This window comes from Molossus molossus, unplaced genomic scaffold, assembly GCF_014108415.1.
Source record: "Molossus molossus isolate mMolMol1 unplaced genomic scaffold, mMolMol1.p scaffold_m16_p_12, whole genome shotgun sequence".
Taxonomy (NCBI): domain Eukaryota; kingdom Metazoa; phylum Chordata; class Mammalia; order Chiroptera; family Molossidae; genus Molossus; species Molossus molossus.
Genome location: NW_023425347.1, coordinates 71,643,751 through 71,661,080, shown reverse-complemented (window position 1 = coordinate 71,661,080; position 17,330 = coordinate 71,643,751). Strand labels below are relative to the sequence as shown.

At 40.6% G+C, this 17,330-nt stretch overlaps 1 protein-coding gene across 1 annotated transcript in view; it reads right to left on the bottom strand.

The window, feature by feature from the left end:
* The window catches only part of ZSWIM5 (zinc finger SWIM-type containing 5), a 184,973-nt gene that overhangs the window by 20,381 nt on the left and 147,262 nt on the right, over positions 1 to 17,330 (bottom strand). Inside the window, exons 5-11 of the mRNA XM_036256434.1 lie at positions 16,341 to 16,520; positions 7,768 to 7,944; positions 4,492 to 4,638; positions 3,822 to 3,959; positions 1,939 to 2,199; positions 1,594 to 1,729; positions 598 to 755 (exon numbers count right to left, since the gene is read on the bottom strand). Of these exons, the coding sequence (XP_036112327.1) occupies positions 598 to 755; positions 1,594 to 1,729; positions 1,939 to 2,199; positions 3,822 to 3,959; positions 4,492 to 4,638; positions 7,768 to 7,944; positions 16,341 to 16,520 (1,197 nt within the window). The remainder of the gene's footprint in view (positions 1 to 597; positions 756 to 1,593; positions 1,730 to 1,938; positions 2,200 to 3,821; positions 3,960 to 4,491; positions 4,639 to 7,767; positions 7,945 to 16,340; positions 16,521 to 17,330) is intronic.

Sequence of the window (17,330 nt, the reverse complement as noted above, 5' to 3'; positions counted from 1 at the left end):
CTCGTATCAGAAAAATACTTACAGTCCATAATAGTTAGTATTTTATTATAGCTTCCCAGAAGCTAATTTTCATTTTTCTTTGTGGTAAAACATCCATAGCAAACAGGGAGCATGTGAGCTTGAAAGCCTGAGAGTCACTTTGGCTGTCTATCTTTTGACCAGGACCTTGGAAAACTCACAAACTTTCATATGTGTAAAGAGATCTGCAGCTCCATCTTAGTCATCACTTCACTGAATCTTCCAATGGCCCTGGGAGACTGACAGGTCATTGACAATGATCCCTGTTTTATAGATTCTGAACCCGAGGCTTGGAAAGGTGAAGAGACTTTATCAGATGGACGGGCAGATTTAGAAGTTACCTTAGAAATTATCTTATTTTATGTATTCAGGATCTTAATTAGTATGTAGGGCAAAACTTTGGACTAGACCCAGGTGCTCATTCTCATGGCGGCAAAGTGAGGATCCCTATCAGTCTAAGAGGTCAAGGGAGGATACACAGCTTCTCTTCTTCAGGAGATTGCAGCCCAAGCCCTTGACAGGGCCATGACTGGGCTGGCATAGTGGGGGTGCTGAAGCCTAAGATCTATCTATGCTCACCTTTGGCAGCAGTCAGCATGGTGGAGGCCAGTTCACACTGCTGTGATTCCAAGTGTCCAAGTGTGAACCAGCGAGGATAACGACTGGGCACCATAGACACCATATGGTGAGGGTGGGAAGTGTCGCCTGTAGAAGTTGAGTTTTCTAAAACAGGTAACCTAGAAAATTCAGAGTTATTAGCCATCATCCAGACCCTTGCCATTTTGAGCCATCTTAGAAAAGCTTATTCTTTGCAATGAAGTAAATGAGTAGGAAAGGGTTAACTATGAACTTTGAAGATTAAAAATCTAGGGTATTGTACTCTATATAAGGTGAGTGCCAGGACACTTGTAGAACTCAAGCTGAATAGTCACTGCAAATAGGTTTGAAAGGCAGTTCAAGAGCCATAAGATTATTTTTAAAAGTATAAAAAATATACACCAAGGAATACTCAGCAATTCTTTTCTGGTTGAGGTGAGAGCTCTCTCAACCTTATGGTTTAACTAAAATTCTTCTGTATGGTCTGCTGCATCTTTGTGGTCTTGCCTGAACCAAGAATCCTATTCTACTTTGGGATCAAGATGTCTATAGCTCACTGTTTTCAAGTTTTGGTATAGAAAGACTTATTTCTACCTCCCCAGGTGCATCTGGTGACCTGTTCCTGGGAACCATGACTCAGTTGGGCTATGGAAAGGCTCAACCCCCTTCTCAGGCTGCTTAACTGGCCCAGGACAGGAAGACTCAGTTCATAGATGCTCCATTTCTATTAAAAACTCAAGGCTTCCTCAGATGACCCACCAAGAGTATAGCCAAGGAGCCAAGTGGGTCACTAGCAAGGCATCCCAGATAGGAATTCTAGATCATATGAAAATGTCTAAGCCATTTAGGGCAGGCTTGGTGGTAGATCCAATAGAGTAGACAAAAAAAGAAAGTGATAAAAGTGAGATAAACAAAGAAAAAGAGCACCGAAGACTTCTGCTTTGGTGGAGAGAACTGGACTAGGAAATGGTTACCCACCTCATGGCCCGTAAGGCTAATTTATAGGACAGGTCTGGATCATGAGGCAGCAGAGCTGAGAACAAATACTTGGCAAAGGTATGCATGGGAACACTCTCTCGGTGAATGACTTCTCCCAGACCACTGAAGGGGCCTCCTGCAGGAAGAAGATAAGCCAGCCAGTTATTTATCTGTATGCTTCTATTTGCCAGCCTAGACCTGAGCCCTAGGATCCCACGTTTGCTAGTCATGGGAACCTTTAGTATACTTTAATGCCAAAAAATATTTCTGTACCTGTGCTCTATTATTGAAGGGCACCCAAAGTCAGGTCAAAGACACTGTGACAATAGCCCTTTCTTTACTTACCTTCCAGTAGTAAGATGCACTGTTTCTTCAGTGTTTGCACTAGTTCGTTGTCCAGCTGAAGCTCCTGGAGTCGACTCAGGAGCTGCTCCTCATTACGACACACCTTGTCCTGTGCATAGAGGCCTTCAGGCATCACCCTCTGTTGACCCATCCCCATCAGAGCAACTTCCAAGGCCAATGACAGGTAGGACTCACTGCTGTTTGGGCAGCCTGCTGCCATGGGTACATGCTGGTATACAGAGGGTCTGCTTTCATTCATATCTGAGGGCAACAGGTCACCAGATCCCTTAGGTCAGGCCCCGTGGATTCATCTGCTCCTCTCTCCCTCTCACTTTGGAATACAGCTTGGTTAGCAGCTGTCACAGGCAAGCTGAGTCAGAACCCCACAGCAGTAAGAAAAATATACTGAAAAAAGGTTACACAGAACCACAAAGATTCCTAGCTCCTTCTTAATATATGACTGGCTGGGTCAGTTGGGTAAGAATAAAACTATTATACTAATTTTTTGCTAGCACATTATGTAATACCATAATTATCTGTTTTCGTACCTGTTTCTTTCACTAGAGTGTCAGTATCTTAAAGGAAAGAGACTTTATCTTATTACCCTAGGTACTTCCAGGGCCTGGTGTATAGAAGGAGCTAAGTGTATGTCAGTGGTGAATAAATCCCCAGTGCAAGCTTAGACTTTGTAGATGCAAGTGTCACTGTGTACATGAAACAGACCAAAGATGATGATTCCCTTTTAAGGGCCACCCTTATCTCCACCCAGAGAAATCCGAGTCCACCCAGCTAAACTATTAGTTTTATAACTAATAGTTTTATAACCCTTGTAACTTCTATGTTATTATTACTTTACATGCTCCACCTTTAGGTTCAAACTTTCAGGAAAAGAGCACAGGTTTAAAAGTCAGAGTTTGGTTTCTTTCCTTTTCTCTTTCATTCATCTGTTAAGTATTTATGAAAGATTACTAAATGAGAGGTATTACACTAAGTGCTGGGATCATAAAAATAAGGCAGTCATAATTTCTGCTTTCAAGGAGCTGACAGCATAGTAAGAGATACTCACTTGTAAACAAATTGTAATAGTGTGTTAAATACTATAATAGACGTGTGTATACAACACAGTGACAGCATAAATGAAAAGAATCAATTCTGTCTCCAGTCCTTGCTACTTTGAGACTACTGAATTACATCCCTTCTGTTTCACATTTGTAAAATTGGTACAAAACCATCATGAGGAAGAAAGTTCAAAGGAAACCTGAGAGTACTATACAATTGCAAGGGATACATACACTCCTGATGGAAGTTCTTTCTCACTTCCAGACTGCTCTGAGGACTTGGCTTCTGACTCCTGAAATGTCTCTACCCCATATTTCCCTTGGATCACACTCTTTTGTTGTTGTTTAAAAAAAAAATTTTTTCTTTATTGATTTTAGAGAGAGAGAAAGGGAGAGAGAGATAAAAACATCAATGAGAGAGAACATCTATTGGTCGCTTCCTGCATGTCCCTGAACTGGGGATTTGGCCCACAATGTGGGCATGTGACCTGACCAGAAATCAAACCAATGACCTCTTGGTGCATGGGTCGATGCTCACCCACTAAAAGCCACACCAGGCGGGCATGGATCACACTTTTTAGGTATTCATGGGAAGTGGGAGGAGCAAGAAGGTGGCAAGGTAAAATGTGAGAGGACAGGGCTAGTCCAGGGTAGGAAAGGAAGGTGGGAAAGAGAGGAAGGTGGGAAAGAGAGGAAGCCTAAGGGAACTTTTCAGGGCAGGTGCTATTTGGATAAGAGAAAAGACTACAGGAAGGGTAGAACAGATCTGGCAGGAAGGAGGGGGCTACCAACAGCAATTCTAGCTTGCCAGGCTGACCCCCATACCTGACACTTCCAGATAGCTATCATCATTCAGACGGCAGGCCTCAGTTAAAGTAAGAAATAGGCAGCCAATGGGATCCAGGGGGTGGCCCACCCAGCCTTCCAGGTTTGTGATGGTTGTGGTTCCTCGCTGCAACAGTTCTGGAAACAAGCAGGTCAAAGTTTTAGAGAGAGATAGAGATACATTGTTCTCTATCCCTGCCTGGGTCGCCTCATCAGTTTCCTTCAGGACTTGACCCTGAGACTCAGAGAAAGCTTCCCTCATTGTCTTGCCCTGGGTTGACAGGACCAGTTATAAGCTTATTAGCCAGCTGCAAGGACTTTTGGTCTGTATTTAGGCTCGTTTCTGGAAGCTCACATATGTAGATATCGCTTTATAGTTTTAAAAGGATCTTCTCATATCAGATCTTAGTGGGTCTTCCAACTACCTTCTGAGGGAGGCATGTTGGCATTATTATTTCCATTTTACAGACAAAGAGTCACAGAGGTAAAGTGAGACATTCCACATAGCAGGTAGAATGACCTGGAATCCCCGCCTGTCCCAAACAAAGAAACTTAATGAACATTAAGTCCTACAACTTGTAGCCCCTGAGGATCCTCACCAGCCTTAGCCTAAGGAGTTAAGATGGCTCCTAATAGCCTAAAGAGTTAGGATGCCTCCTAATCATTGTACCTTTCTTCTGATGCTTGTAGATTTCCAGCTGCCGTTGCTGCTGCAACCTCAGAGTATTGATTATGGCCACTGTGAGTCTGAGGGCCTCTTTTGGATAACCATGGGAACGCAGGGCATCTACCCGAGCACAGGCTGTAGGCACATGTTCTACCAAATGAGAAGAAGATATTTGGTTGAGTTAAATTTTCAAATCAGGAAAATTCATGCTTGAGAAAGGAAGTTTGTGTTCTGTTCAGTTCTTCACATTCAACCTGACATCTATGGTGTACCAGGAACTGTATCTTATCTTTTAAGGATATAAAGTTGAGTAAGTCACAGGCATTACCTTGAAGCCTCAGACTATGGCATAGAAAGGCTCACACAACTAGGATAATAAAATGTTGTGAAAGGGGTGGGAGAGAATAATAGAGAACTAATCATGTGGGGTACTAGCCATAGTTATAAGAAATATTAATCAGCCCTGGCCGGTTGCTCAGTGGTTAGAGCATTGGCCCACAGACCAGAGAGTCATGGTTTGATTCTGGTCAAGGGCAGATCCCTGGCGCTGGTTGGGGTCGTGTGGGAGGCAACCAATTGATGTGCTTCTCTCACACTGATGTTTCTCTCTCTCTCCCTCTCTCCCTCCCTCCCTTCCAGTCTATCTAACAATCATTGGAAAAATATCCTTGGGTGAGGTTTAACAAAAAAAAAAAAAGAGAGAGAGAGAGAGAGAGAGAGAGAGCTCATTCATTTATTAATCCCGAATTTCCTGAGAACCTATTATTTGCCAAATGAAAGTATAAAGATGAATAAGAAATAGTCACTTTCTTCAAAGAGCTAAAAAATGTTTCATAAACAGATAATTATAAAAGAGTTAAAAAATGACATGATAGAAATATATACAGATACCCCAGCCAGTATGGCTCAGTTGGGTGGGCATCGTCCCATGTACCGGGAGGTCACTGCTTTGATTCCAGGTCAGGGCACATACCTGGGTTGAGGGCTTGATCCCCAGTAGGGGGCGTGCAGCTAATATAGATGTTTCACCCTCATTGATGTTTCTCTCTCTCTCTGTCTTTCTTCCCTTTCTCTTTCTGAAGTCAATAAAAACATATTGAAAAAAGAAAGAAATATATACAGATAGAAAATATTTGAGCTGCACTTTGTACAACAAGTAAGATTTTTACTAGGTAGACAAACGGGGAAAGGCATTCCTGGTAAAGAGAACATGTAAGCAAAGACATATAAGTGAAACCATAAAAAGTATTCTATATAGCATCTTCATAGTATGATAAATAGTTCTGTGTAGAATTAGGTTATGTGGCTAAAGATAGCCTAAAAAGGTAGCATCTGGAATGTAAAGAGCTTTGAATGCCATACTAAGGAGTTTTGATTTACCTTAGGAATAATGGGAAGACTACCAAAGGCTTATAAATGAGCAAGTGAATATAATGAGATTTATGGCTTATTTTATGATTTCTTTTAAAGAAACCATTAAAAATTATAAAAATAATTGCAGAAAATTAGAAAACATAGATAAGCAAAATATAAGATGAACATCAGATATAAGCATTGTTTCAACTTTCATATCTATGTATCCAGATTTTTCTATTCAGTTTTAATTACAAGGGTGTGATATTATAATTATTGTTTTGTGACTGGGATTTTCCACTTCACACAATGTAAATATTTTTCCATGTCACGAAATGTACTTCTATAATACTAAAAATGATTACATAACACTAAGCAACATTATAATCTACTATGTGTACTATCAACTGAGTTAATTGATCCCCTATTTTAGATATTAGATTGTTTCCAATTTTTTCATCTATACACTATTTATAACCATGTTTTAACAGACCCTGTAGTTTTATGCATATTTTAAGGTAATTATAGCTCAGGATAAATTCTTAGATGCAGAATTTCTGAATCAAAGGGTATGAATGTGTTTTATTTTTATTTATTTATTTTTTTTATCCTCACCCGAGGATATTTTTCCATTTTTTGTACAGATAGAGTGGGAGGGAGAGAGAGGGAGAGAGGGAGAGAGGGAGAGAGGGAGAGAGAGAGAGAGGGAGAGAGAGAGAGAGAGAGACATCGACGTGAAGGGACACATCGAGTGGCTGCCACCTGCACGACCAACCAGGGCTGGGGACAAACTGCAACCGAAGCACGTGCCCTTAGTGGGAACTGAACCCGGGTCTCTCCAGACCACAGGCCGACGCTCTAACCGCTGAGCCAAACTGGCCAGGGCTGAATGTGTTTTAAAAGCTTTGGTAAGTGTTGCTAAAATACTCTTCAGAAAGGCTGTAAGCATTTATACCCCTACCAGTAGTATGAGAAAACCTATCTCCATGCAATCTCTTCCAACCACAAAGTAATTATCTTTATTTTCTAAATCCTTGACTATTTGACAATCAAAAAATGGTAATTAAATGTTATTTTGATTTGCATCTTTGTTTATTAATGAGGTGTGTCTTTTTTTCACAATCTTGTTAGATTTATTAGAAGTGTTGGATCAGAAAAGAGGGAATATAAACAAAGAGAACTTCAGGTAGTGACCCATAGTGAATATGGCCAAGGCTTTAAAGAGAGGGACAGGGACATATCCAGATTCGGCAAGATCTCAAGACAGACAAAGATAATGGGCTGAGGGATAGAGGCAGGGAATTGGGAGCAGATAATAAAAATGTATATCATTACTGTAAAACTCAGGAAATAAATATATTTTAAAATAATGTCTATTTTGTAATAGGCATCCTGTAATCAAGTCAAGAATAGAATGACAGAAGGCCAGAGGATAGTTTAAACCGACAATGGAAAAGCTTTATTCTGTTATGCTGAAGGAATGTAGGAAAGGTGGGAAGGAAGAAGCTTGGTGACAAATGCAGATTGTGCCCTAGCTATCAGCATAGGGTAATTTAAGTTTCAAACATAGTGCCTTTTTAGCAAAACATAATTTCAGAGTAGATTATAATGTTGCTCAGTAACTGTTGACTAGGAGCCTATGAACTGATATCTAAGAGTATTTGTAGGACTCTGAAAAATTTGTTAACTCCTTTCAATACAGAATATAAATTCCTGTGTTTGAGGTTATTGTACCTCCGCTGAGTACATATGCCAAAGGCTCAGGCTTCACATAAATACTGAGGCCCGAATCAAGGATCCAAAAAATCTGCATGAAGACTATAAAAATTGTAGTTGTGTTGCCAGTACCGATGCAGATGGCTCACTCAGGCCGAGAGGTGAGACTGGGTTCCAAAAATCTTAAGAGTAAAGGAGAGGTACACTTACCAAGCCACAGTGGCTGGCCTTGGGAATTAAAGAGTAGTCTCTCACTTTCCCGCTGACAGGCAGGAGCTATATATATATCGCTGTTAATTATTCGTTGTAGGTGGCTGTCTTGCCAATGCAATTCTCGGCCCTCAATGGCTCTAGTAAACACTGTTCGTCTTGGTCTGGATAAGGAGTCTGGGAAAAAAAAGAAATGCGGCAGTTCAATGATGGGTTATCTGAAGCTCTAACTCCTGTCTTCAGGGTTGGCAGGTGGACAGAGGAATAGCATGTGGAGCAGCCACTCTGCCACCTGTCTGTCTGGGTGTTTGCTGTGTTACCTGTTTATTGGACAGCTTTTAGTGTGTCTGTGTCCTCTATGGAAAGATTTTTTCTACTGAGATGTATGGCTGCCTTTCTACTTACAGAAAACTAATTTCTCCTAGGACCCAGAGCCACATTAAAAAGAGGAGAAACAATGGTGTTCTGCTGCTCAATTATGAGGATACAAACTATTTCTACAGAAGTCGGAGGAAGAGAGAAGTGGTTAGGTAATTTCCCTGGTCAATCCATAACCTGTCTTTCTCACAGCACAGCCCTTATCAGACTGAGGACTTCCATGAAATTCATATTAAAAGCTGAGAAAAAGAGCAGAAGCCCTGTGTATTCTGGTATCTTTATCACACTGATAATTGCAGGCTTACAGCCTGGTTCTCCAATAAGAAAAACTGATGCTGACAAAAGACTAATTAATTTATTTTCTCATTAGAATCTTACCATGCCATCTCTCTTTAAAAAAAAAAAATACTGCAGGGAAACCAAAACAGCAGACAAATTAGGCTCAATTCTTTTTTTTTTTAATGTTTAAATTAATTAATTAATTAATTAATTTTTGTTACAGATGTTTCTCCTTTTCCCCCCACTGATTCCCCCTCCCCCTCTCTCCCTGGCCTGTCGCCAGCTTTGTTGTCCATGTCCATTGTTCATGCATACATGCATATAAGTTCAGTGGTTTATCTCTCCTCCACCACCCCCTCTTCTGGGGATTGTCAGTCTGTACCCCACTTCCACGTCTCTGGGACTACCCCATTCCTCAGACTGTTATGATCATTATATTCCACAAATAAGTGAGATCATATGATACTTGTCTTTCTCTGTTTGGCTTGTTTCGCTTAGGATAATACTTTCCAGGTCCCTCCATGTAGTCTCAAAGGATAAGAGATCTTTCTTTCTTACAGCTGCGTAGTACTCCATTGTGTATATGTACCACTGCTTTTTTATCCATTTGTCTACTGATGGACACTTGGGCTGTTTCCAGATCTTAGCTATTGTAAATAGTGCTGCTACAAACATGGGGGTACATATATTCTTTCTGATTGGTGTTTCAGGCTTCTTAGGGTATATTCCTAGAAGTGGGATCACTGGGTCAAATGGCAGTTCAATTTTTAATTTTTTGAGGTAACACCATAGTGTTTTCCACAGTGGCTGCACCAGTCTGCATTTCTACCAGCAGTGTACCAGAGTCCCCTTTTCTCCACACCCTCGTCAACACTTGTTGTTTGATGATTTGTTGATGGCAGCCATTCTGACAGGTGTGAGGTGATACCTCATTGTTGTTTTAATTTGCATCTCTCTGATGATTAGTGATGTTGAGCATTTCTTCATATGTCTCTTAGCCATTTGTACGTCCTGTTTGGAGAGGTGTCTATTTAGTTCCTCTGCCCATTTTTTTTTTTTTTTTACCCTCACCCGAGGACATTTTTCCATTTTTTGTTCAGATAGAGTGGGAGGGAGAGAGAGGAAGAGAAAGAGAGAAAAACATCGATGTGAAGGGACACATCAAGTGGCTGCCACCCGCCAGGGCCAAACTGCAACCGAGGTACGTGCCCTTAGCGGGAACTGAACCCGGGTCTCTCTGTACCCGCAGGCCGACGCTCCAACCGCTGAGCCAAACCGGCCAGGGCTCTGCCCATTTTTTAATTGGGTTCTTTGTCTTCCTTTTGTTGAGTTGTATGAGCACTCTATATATATTGGAAATTAACCCCTTATCTGATATATCATTGGCAATTATGCTCTCCCATACAGTGGGTAGCCTTTCTGTTTTGATGATTGTATCTTTCGCTGTGCAGAAGCTTTTGAGTTTGATGTAGTCCCATGAGTTCATTTTCTCCTTTGTTTCTGTTGCCTTAGGTGATGTATCAGTTAAAATTCTGCTGTGTATGATGTCTGAAAGTTGTTGCCTACATTTTCTTCTAGGATTGTTATGGATTCATGAGTCACATTTAAGTCTTTTATCCATTTTGAGTTTATTCTTGTGTATGGTGTAAGTTGATGGTCTAGTTTCATTTTTTTTGCATGTAGCTGTCCAATTTTCCCAACACCATTTATTAAAGAGGCTGTCCTTACTCCACTGTATGCTCTTACCACCTCTGTCAAATATTAATTGAGCATATTGCCTTGGGTCCATTTCTGGGTTCTCTGTTCTGTTCCACTGGTTATATGCCTGTTCTTGTGCCAGTACCAGGCTGTTTTGTAGGCTCAATTCTTAAGAGTGGTGTGTATGAAGACCAAATGGAAGATATAGTGTCATAAACTGTAGACAGAGGAGGACTCATGGAAATAACATTTACGAAAATATTAAAAAGTGTAAAAGATTATTTAACTGACTCTGCCAAATTAAGGGCAGTTGAAACTTTTGTGTGATCAAGAACTGAAGTACTGTACAAATTTTTCCAGATGCCCAAATGAGATTTGCATCTACTGATCTTGTGCAAAAATATTGGGAGGAAAAGTCAAAAGATTCAGACTGAGCATGAAAGAAATGAACATATTCATCCACTAAGCAAAAGTCTTTGGAATCTGGTCATCTCTTCAGAATTTAATATATTCCACAGAATATGGGCTCAGAGAATTAAATTAGAATGACACCAACAATATTTACTAAAATTGCTTGTCCTTCATGTTGTCTCTCAGTAGAAGTACAATGGCCCTTCTATTGGCTGAAGTCTAAGCCCCTGTCCTGCTGAAGTAAGAATGCACTGTGGGTCTACCCATCCCATAATGGGTATTAGGCTCCCAATATGTTTTGTAATTCATTAAGTTAGCAAATAAGGAGTACCTACTATACGGAAGGTACTGTTCTAGGTGCTAAAGATATACAAAGTTCCTGCCTTCAGGGACCTTAATATTCAAATGGGGAGAAACAGTTAAATAAATATATAGTATATCAGATATATCAGATGGTTGTAAATGCTATAGAAAAAAATGAGAGAAGCCCGGCTGGTGTGGCTCAGTGGTTGAGCGTCAACCCATGCACCAGGAGGTCACTGGTTTGATTCCTGGTCAGAGCACATGCCCAGTCCCCAGTGGGAGGTGTGCAGGAGGCAGCCAGTTGATGTTCTCTTTCATCTATGTTTCTGTCTCTCTCTCCTTCTCCCTTCCTCTCTCTTTAAAATCAATAAAGAAAATAAAAATTAAAAACAAAAAACACAAAAAGAGAGCAGAGTTAGGGAGAAAGACAAACTACTGTTAGGTGGGGATAATTGTTTTATATAGAAAAGTCTCTAATAAGGTAACATTTGAACAGAGACCTGAAGGAACTGAAGGCAAGACATAATAAGAGAAGAGCATTTCAGGCAAAAGAAACAGCAAGTGCTGAGATCCTGAGGTGGGAAAATATCTGGAGAGTTTGAGGGCAGCAAAGAGGCCAGTGTACTTGGAATGGAATGAGCAAGCAGGGAAATCATGGGAGATGAGGTAGGTCAGAGAGATACTAGGGATCCAGATCATGAGGGCCTTCAGGCCATGAGTGAAAGATGACTTTGGCTTTCTGAGTAATATGAGAAGCCACTGGAGGGCTTTGAGCTGTTGGAAGTACATGATGTGACTTGCATTTTATTTTATTTTTTGTTAATCCTCACTTGAGGATATTTTCCCCTTGATTTCTAGATAGAGTGGAAAGGAGGGAGGGAGAGAGAGAGAGAGAAACATCAGTATGAGAGAGACAGAATGATTGGCTGCCTCCCACATGACCCCAACTGGGGCCAGGGATTAAACCTACAACCCAGGTGTGTGCCCTTGACCAGGAATCAAACCTGTGACCCTTCAGTCCGAGGGCCGATGCTCTAACTGCTGAGCCAAACCAGCCAGGGCATGACTTGCATTTTATTTTATTTTTTAATGTTTTTATTGATTTTTTTTTTTTTAAAGAGAGAGAGGAAGGGAGAGAGGGCTAAGCTAGAAACATCAACGTGAATCAGCTGACTCCTGCACACCCCCTACTGGGGATCAAGCCTGCAACCCAGGCCTGTGCCCTGACTGGGAATTGAACCTGGACCTCAGTCCATGGGATGATGATCAGCTGGGCCATGCTAGCTGGGCGTGATTTGCAGTTTGAAAGGCTAACTGGAAGCAGTATTGAGAACAGACGATTAGGTGGAAGAGCAAAAGCAGGAGGAGCAGTTAGGAAGGCCACTGCAATAATTTGTGAAAGATGATGGTAACTTGGCCAGAGTAATAAGCAGTGGGGATGATGAGAGTAGATGGATTCTTGATATATTCTGAAAGTAAAGGCAATATGACTTGTTCATGGATTAAATCTGGGGTGAAAGGAAAAGGGAAAAATCAAGAACGACTCCAAGGTTTTTAAGATAGACTTGCCATATCCAGAGATAGGAAAGACTGCAGGAAGAACAGGTTTTGGTGGGGCTTGAGGGGTAAGAAATCCTAATGAGATGCCTATAAATATCTAAATACTGAAAAGTCATTGAACATGCAAATCTGGAGTTGAGAGGAAATCTGTAAGAAAGAGGTATAAATTTGGGAGCTGTTAGTATATAGATGATTATTAAAACAATGCAATGCAATAAGAAAGAGAAATGGTTTAAGGACTGAGCCCTGGCCCTGGCCGGTTTGGCTCAGCGGTTAGAGCATCGGCCTGCGGTCCGGAGAGACCCGGGTTCGGTTCCCGCTAAGGGCACGTACATCGGTTGCAGTTTGTCCCCGGCTGGTTGTGCGGGTGGCAACCACTCGATGTGTCCCTTTCACATCGATGTTTCTCTCTCTCTCTGTTCCTCTCTATCCCTCCCACTCTACCTGAACAAAAAAATGGAAAAATGTCCTCGGGTGAGGATGATTAAAAAAAAAAAAAAAGACTGAGCCCTGGGAACTCTAGCATTTTAGGTTGGGAAGTGGGGAGGAGACAATAAAAGACTGAGGAGGAGGGGCCAATGAAGTAAGATAAGAGGAGAACCAAGAGAGAATAGTAGTGTCTTGGAAATAATGAAAAAGGTGTTTCAAGGAGAGAGAGCTCAATTGTGACAAATACTGCTTACAGGTCAAGTAAGATTATGTCTGAAAATTAATCAGTAGATTTAGCAATGGTTAGCATTAGTGACTAGTAAAAGAGCTATTTCAGTATTGGGTTGAAGGGGGGTTATGAAAGCCTAGAGTGAGTTCAAGGGAGAACAGAGCAGAAGAGATAGAGATGATAAATATATTATTATTATTATTTTTAATCCTCACCCCAAGATATTTTTCCATTTATCTTCAGATAGAGTAGGAGGGAGAAAGGGAGAGAGAGAGAGAAACATCAATGTGAGTGAGACACATCGACTAGATGCCTTCCGCATGACCTGACCAGAGCCGGGGACTGAACCACAACCGAGGTAAGTGCCCTTGACCAGAATCGAACCCATGATTCTTTGGTCCAAGGGCTGATGCTCTAACCGCTGAGCCAAACTGGCCAGGGCAACATATATTATTTTTTAAATTATTTTCTTAACTCTACAACTTATTCTACTACTTCAGAAAAATAGGGAGGTACCAGAGAGGCATGTTGACCCACAAATATTTCTTGTTTGGGGGTGAGAGAGAAAACACTAGGCTTGTATACTCACAGGAATAATCCACAAAAATCTGTGATGCAGGAGAGAGAGGAAAGAATTCCAGAATGATGTCATGTATAAAAGAGAAGGAATACGCCCTGGCAGGTTTGGCTCAGCGGTTAGAGCGTCAGCCCGCGGACCAACGAGTCGCAGATTCAATTTCGGTCAAGGGCACATACCTTGGTTGTGTTCATCCCAGGCCCTAGTCGTGTGGGAGGCAACCAGTCAATGTGGCTCTATTTTGCCAATATTTCTCTCTGACTCTCTCTTTCCCTCCCACTCTGTCTGATAATAGGCAGAAAAATATCCTCAGGTGAGAAATAAAACAAAAAAGAGTGAGAGAAGGAATAGGATCTCTAGAATAAGTGGAAGGCTTGGATTTAGAGAAAAGAACAAACAAAAACAGTGGAAAAAACACAGTAGATAAGCATAGACTGAAGCAGATGTGGTAATATAATTTTGGAAATTCTCTTCTGGTATCTTCTGTATTCTCAATGAATAGGAAGCAAGGTTATCAGCTAAAAGTGAGAAAGACAGAAATATAAAAAGTTTTAGTGAAAATATGGTAGAAAATAGTAATTTAGAAGAGTGCAACAAGGCACACACAGACTACAGAAATGCAGTGAATGTCTAGTCTACACAGTACTATGGATCCACGTGAGATTAGTGGTCATTAAACTTAAAATAAGAATGGTTATCATTGTTGTATTTCTCTCTGCCATGTTGAACTATAGAGGCGTGAGCACCGAGTAATTAGAGTTAGACTGAACTACTAAAATTAGGGATTTATTACATGAGTGTAACTAATGGAAAGGGGGGACTGAGTATGTATGCAAGGAAGTGATTATAATGATGCACCAAGGAATCTGACCTAGATGAGGAGGAAAATGAAACTAGCGAGAGAATGAAAAAAAACAACTGGATCAAAATTCCTAGTGGGTCAAAGAATTACTGGAATTGGGATACTAAAGAAAATAAGCTAGTGAAGACTGGTGAGGGTATTTAGAGTTGCTTTAAATTGAGATTATGAATAAAGTTGTTGGTAATGACAAGATTTAGTGTAGGATCTTGGGATTCTATAGCTAAGTTATGTTGGAAGATGAGACTATTAAAAGGGAAGAAGTCAAAGAACTGAGAGGCTAGAATATTGGAAGGATCACCTATGTGGCTACTGAAATCATTAAAAATTATGATAGAAGTAGTGACAGAGAGTAGTGTTATAAGCCAATAGCCAAAAATCTTCATGGAATGAGGGGGAATTGACCCAGAGGTCTACAAATCACCAAAACCAGAAGGGTAGCAGACAGTATATTTTGATGGTATAAATTTTAAAGCTGGGGGGTATTTTAGGAAGGAGTGAAGGACACTGATATAGCAATGGCAATGAAGAATAAGCAGTATGCCTATTTTTCCATCAGGTCCAATGGCAAAGAGATGTGAGAGATAAATCAGCCACGACTTGAAAAGAATGCAGAGGAAGCAATATACTCAAATGAGAACCAGTAACAATAAATAACACCAATAGTCTATAACAAGGAAGAAAATGCCAGATTGGAGGCATGTGTTTATATGCATTTCACTCTCTCTATGTCAATCCAAAGCCAATACTAAAAAGATGACTGCCTGTGTTGTGGAGGTTAGATGAGTACTAGTAAAGGGTAGCTTAAAGAAGTGGCAAAATTGCAGCCTTTTCACCTCTTGTTACCTTAATTATCTTAAATACACAGACAATCAATTATGGTACAGTTAATGAAGACCAAACAAGAACAATAATTTGCCCTAGCCGGTTTGGCTCAGCGGTTAGAGTGTTGGTCTGCAGTCCAGAGAGACCCAGGTTTGGTTCCTGCTAAGGATACGTACCTCAGTTGCCGTTTTTCCCTGGCCCTGGTTGGGTCGTGCGGGTGTCAACCACTCGGTGTATCCTTTTCACATCGATGTTTCTCCCCACCCCCCACTCTATCTGAACAACAACAACAACAAAAAATAGAAAAATGTCCTTGGATGAGGATAAAAAAAAAAGAACAATAATTTAAGTAATTTTCTTTTTGAGATTAAAAATATCAGATTTATCATCTAAAATAAAAGGGACCCCCATGTAAAATTAATGTCTGATCAAAATCTCCTACCAATAAAGGTTCCCAATGGTTGGCACCATCAAATAGCCTGAGTTAGATGAAATAAAACTGATGCAAATGCTGATGCCCAGTGATATCAGTAGGCCACTGGGCTCAAAATGCAGAGGGCACAGTACTAGTGTATTGGATTTGTCTTAAAATGAGTCAAGAGTCCTAAAAGTAACTTGGGAACATGACCCTTCCTAGCTTACCTGCTGTATAAACATTTGAGAAAAACAGAGAAAAATAAGAAAGGCAACTGTCAGCACATTTTTAAAAGCTGTTTTCTGCAGGCATTCCAGCCTTCCATTGAAGCAGGTTTTCTGAGCTAAAAACCAACCCAAACTGAGGCCAAGATCCATTAATAATGAAGAACTTGAAGGGTAAAGAAGACTCATGCAGAGGGCTCTAGGAATTTATGCTGGGCACTATAATGACACTCTAGATGTGGAAAACGACAGCAACCCCAATGTCAAAGATAAAAGCTTACCCTTATTTAAAGTTTTGTGTTTCAAGACAAACAAAAGGACTGGTTTTTCTTATTTAGAATGACAATTCTGATAGCCAAAAAGACCCTACAAAGATATCTGCTCACCTGGGCTGTGACTGGCATTCTGGGGAAGTGTGTTGGTGATGTTGGGCAGTTCATGCCCATAGTTCCCATCTTCCAGGGGACAAACATCCAAGTTGCTCCACTTCTGCAGTTGCTGCAGCCAAGAGGATTTTTCCTCCAGTTTGCAATGTGGATTTAAAATGATGCACACCCATAAGGCCCCTGGAAAATAAAACAACCCACATTATTCATATCTGTTCTTCGATATATGTGTAAGCCTTACTCTTGTTCAGCTTACTCTTTTCTTCCATTTTTAGCTGGTAGGAAAAGTTTCCCAAACATCAGTGTTCCTCAATATAAAAAAATGAGACCTGCTAAAGTTTTCAGAACTGGCTTATTTTTCCTTCCCAAATCTTCCTTAAAGCAGAGTGACTATCTTGATATCTGGATCTATGCTTGTGATAATGACCAAGACAGATTTAGGCTTGAATTCTTAGCTTGAATCTGCAGTCCAACAAACATTTATTGAGAGCTTTCCATGTTCAAGGCTCTGTACTGGAGAATAAGACACTACTCCTACCCTTGATTAGCTGTCTAGTGGGGGTAGATAGATAAATAAACAGATTGCCATTCGAATATGGTAAGTCACCTCAAAATAAAAATATGTTCAGCGTGCAAGAGCAGCGCAGAGGAAGGGCATTTAGCATAAGGACGGGTCAGAAGGGAGGTGCTAGAAAAGGTTTCAATTTTTGGTTAGTTGACTTTGGACTAATATTCAAATCCCTCAACTGTAAAACTGAGATAATAAAAACACCTATGTTGTAGAGATATTGTGAGAATTAAACAAGATAACATTTGCAAAGGGCCTAGCATATCATTTGGCAAACAGTAAAATTTTAGTATTTCCTTTTTCCAGGGAAAATGGTTTATTTGGACTTGGATTGTATAGCTCTTCTTTTTAAGCAAACCCACTTCTTCTTTTCAAGGTTGGCTGTGTAGCTAAGCTATATATATTCTCAATCTCTAGTTAGC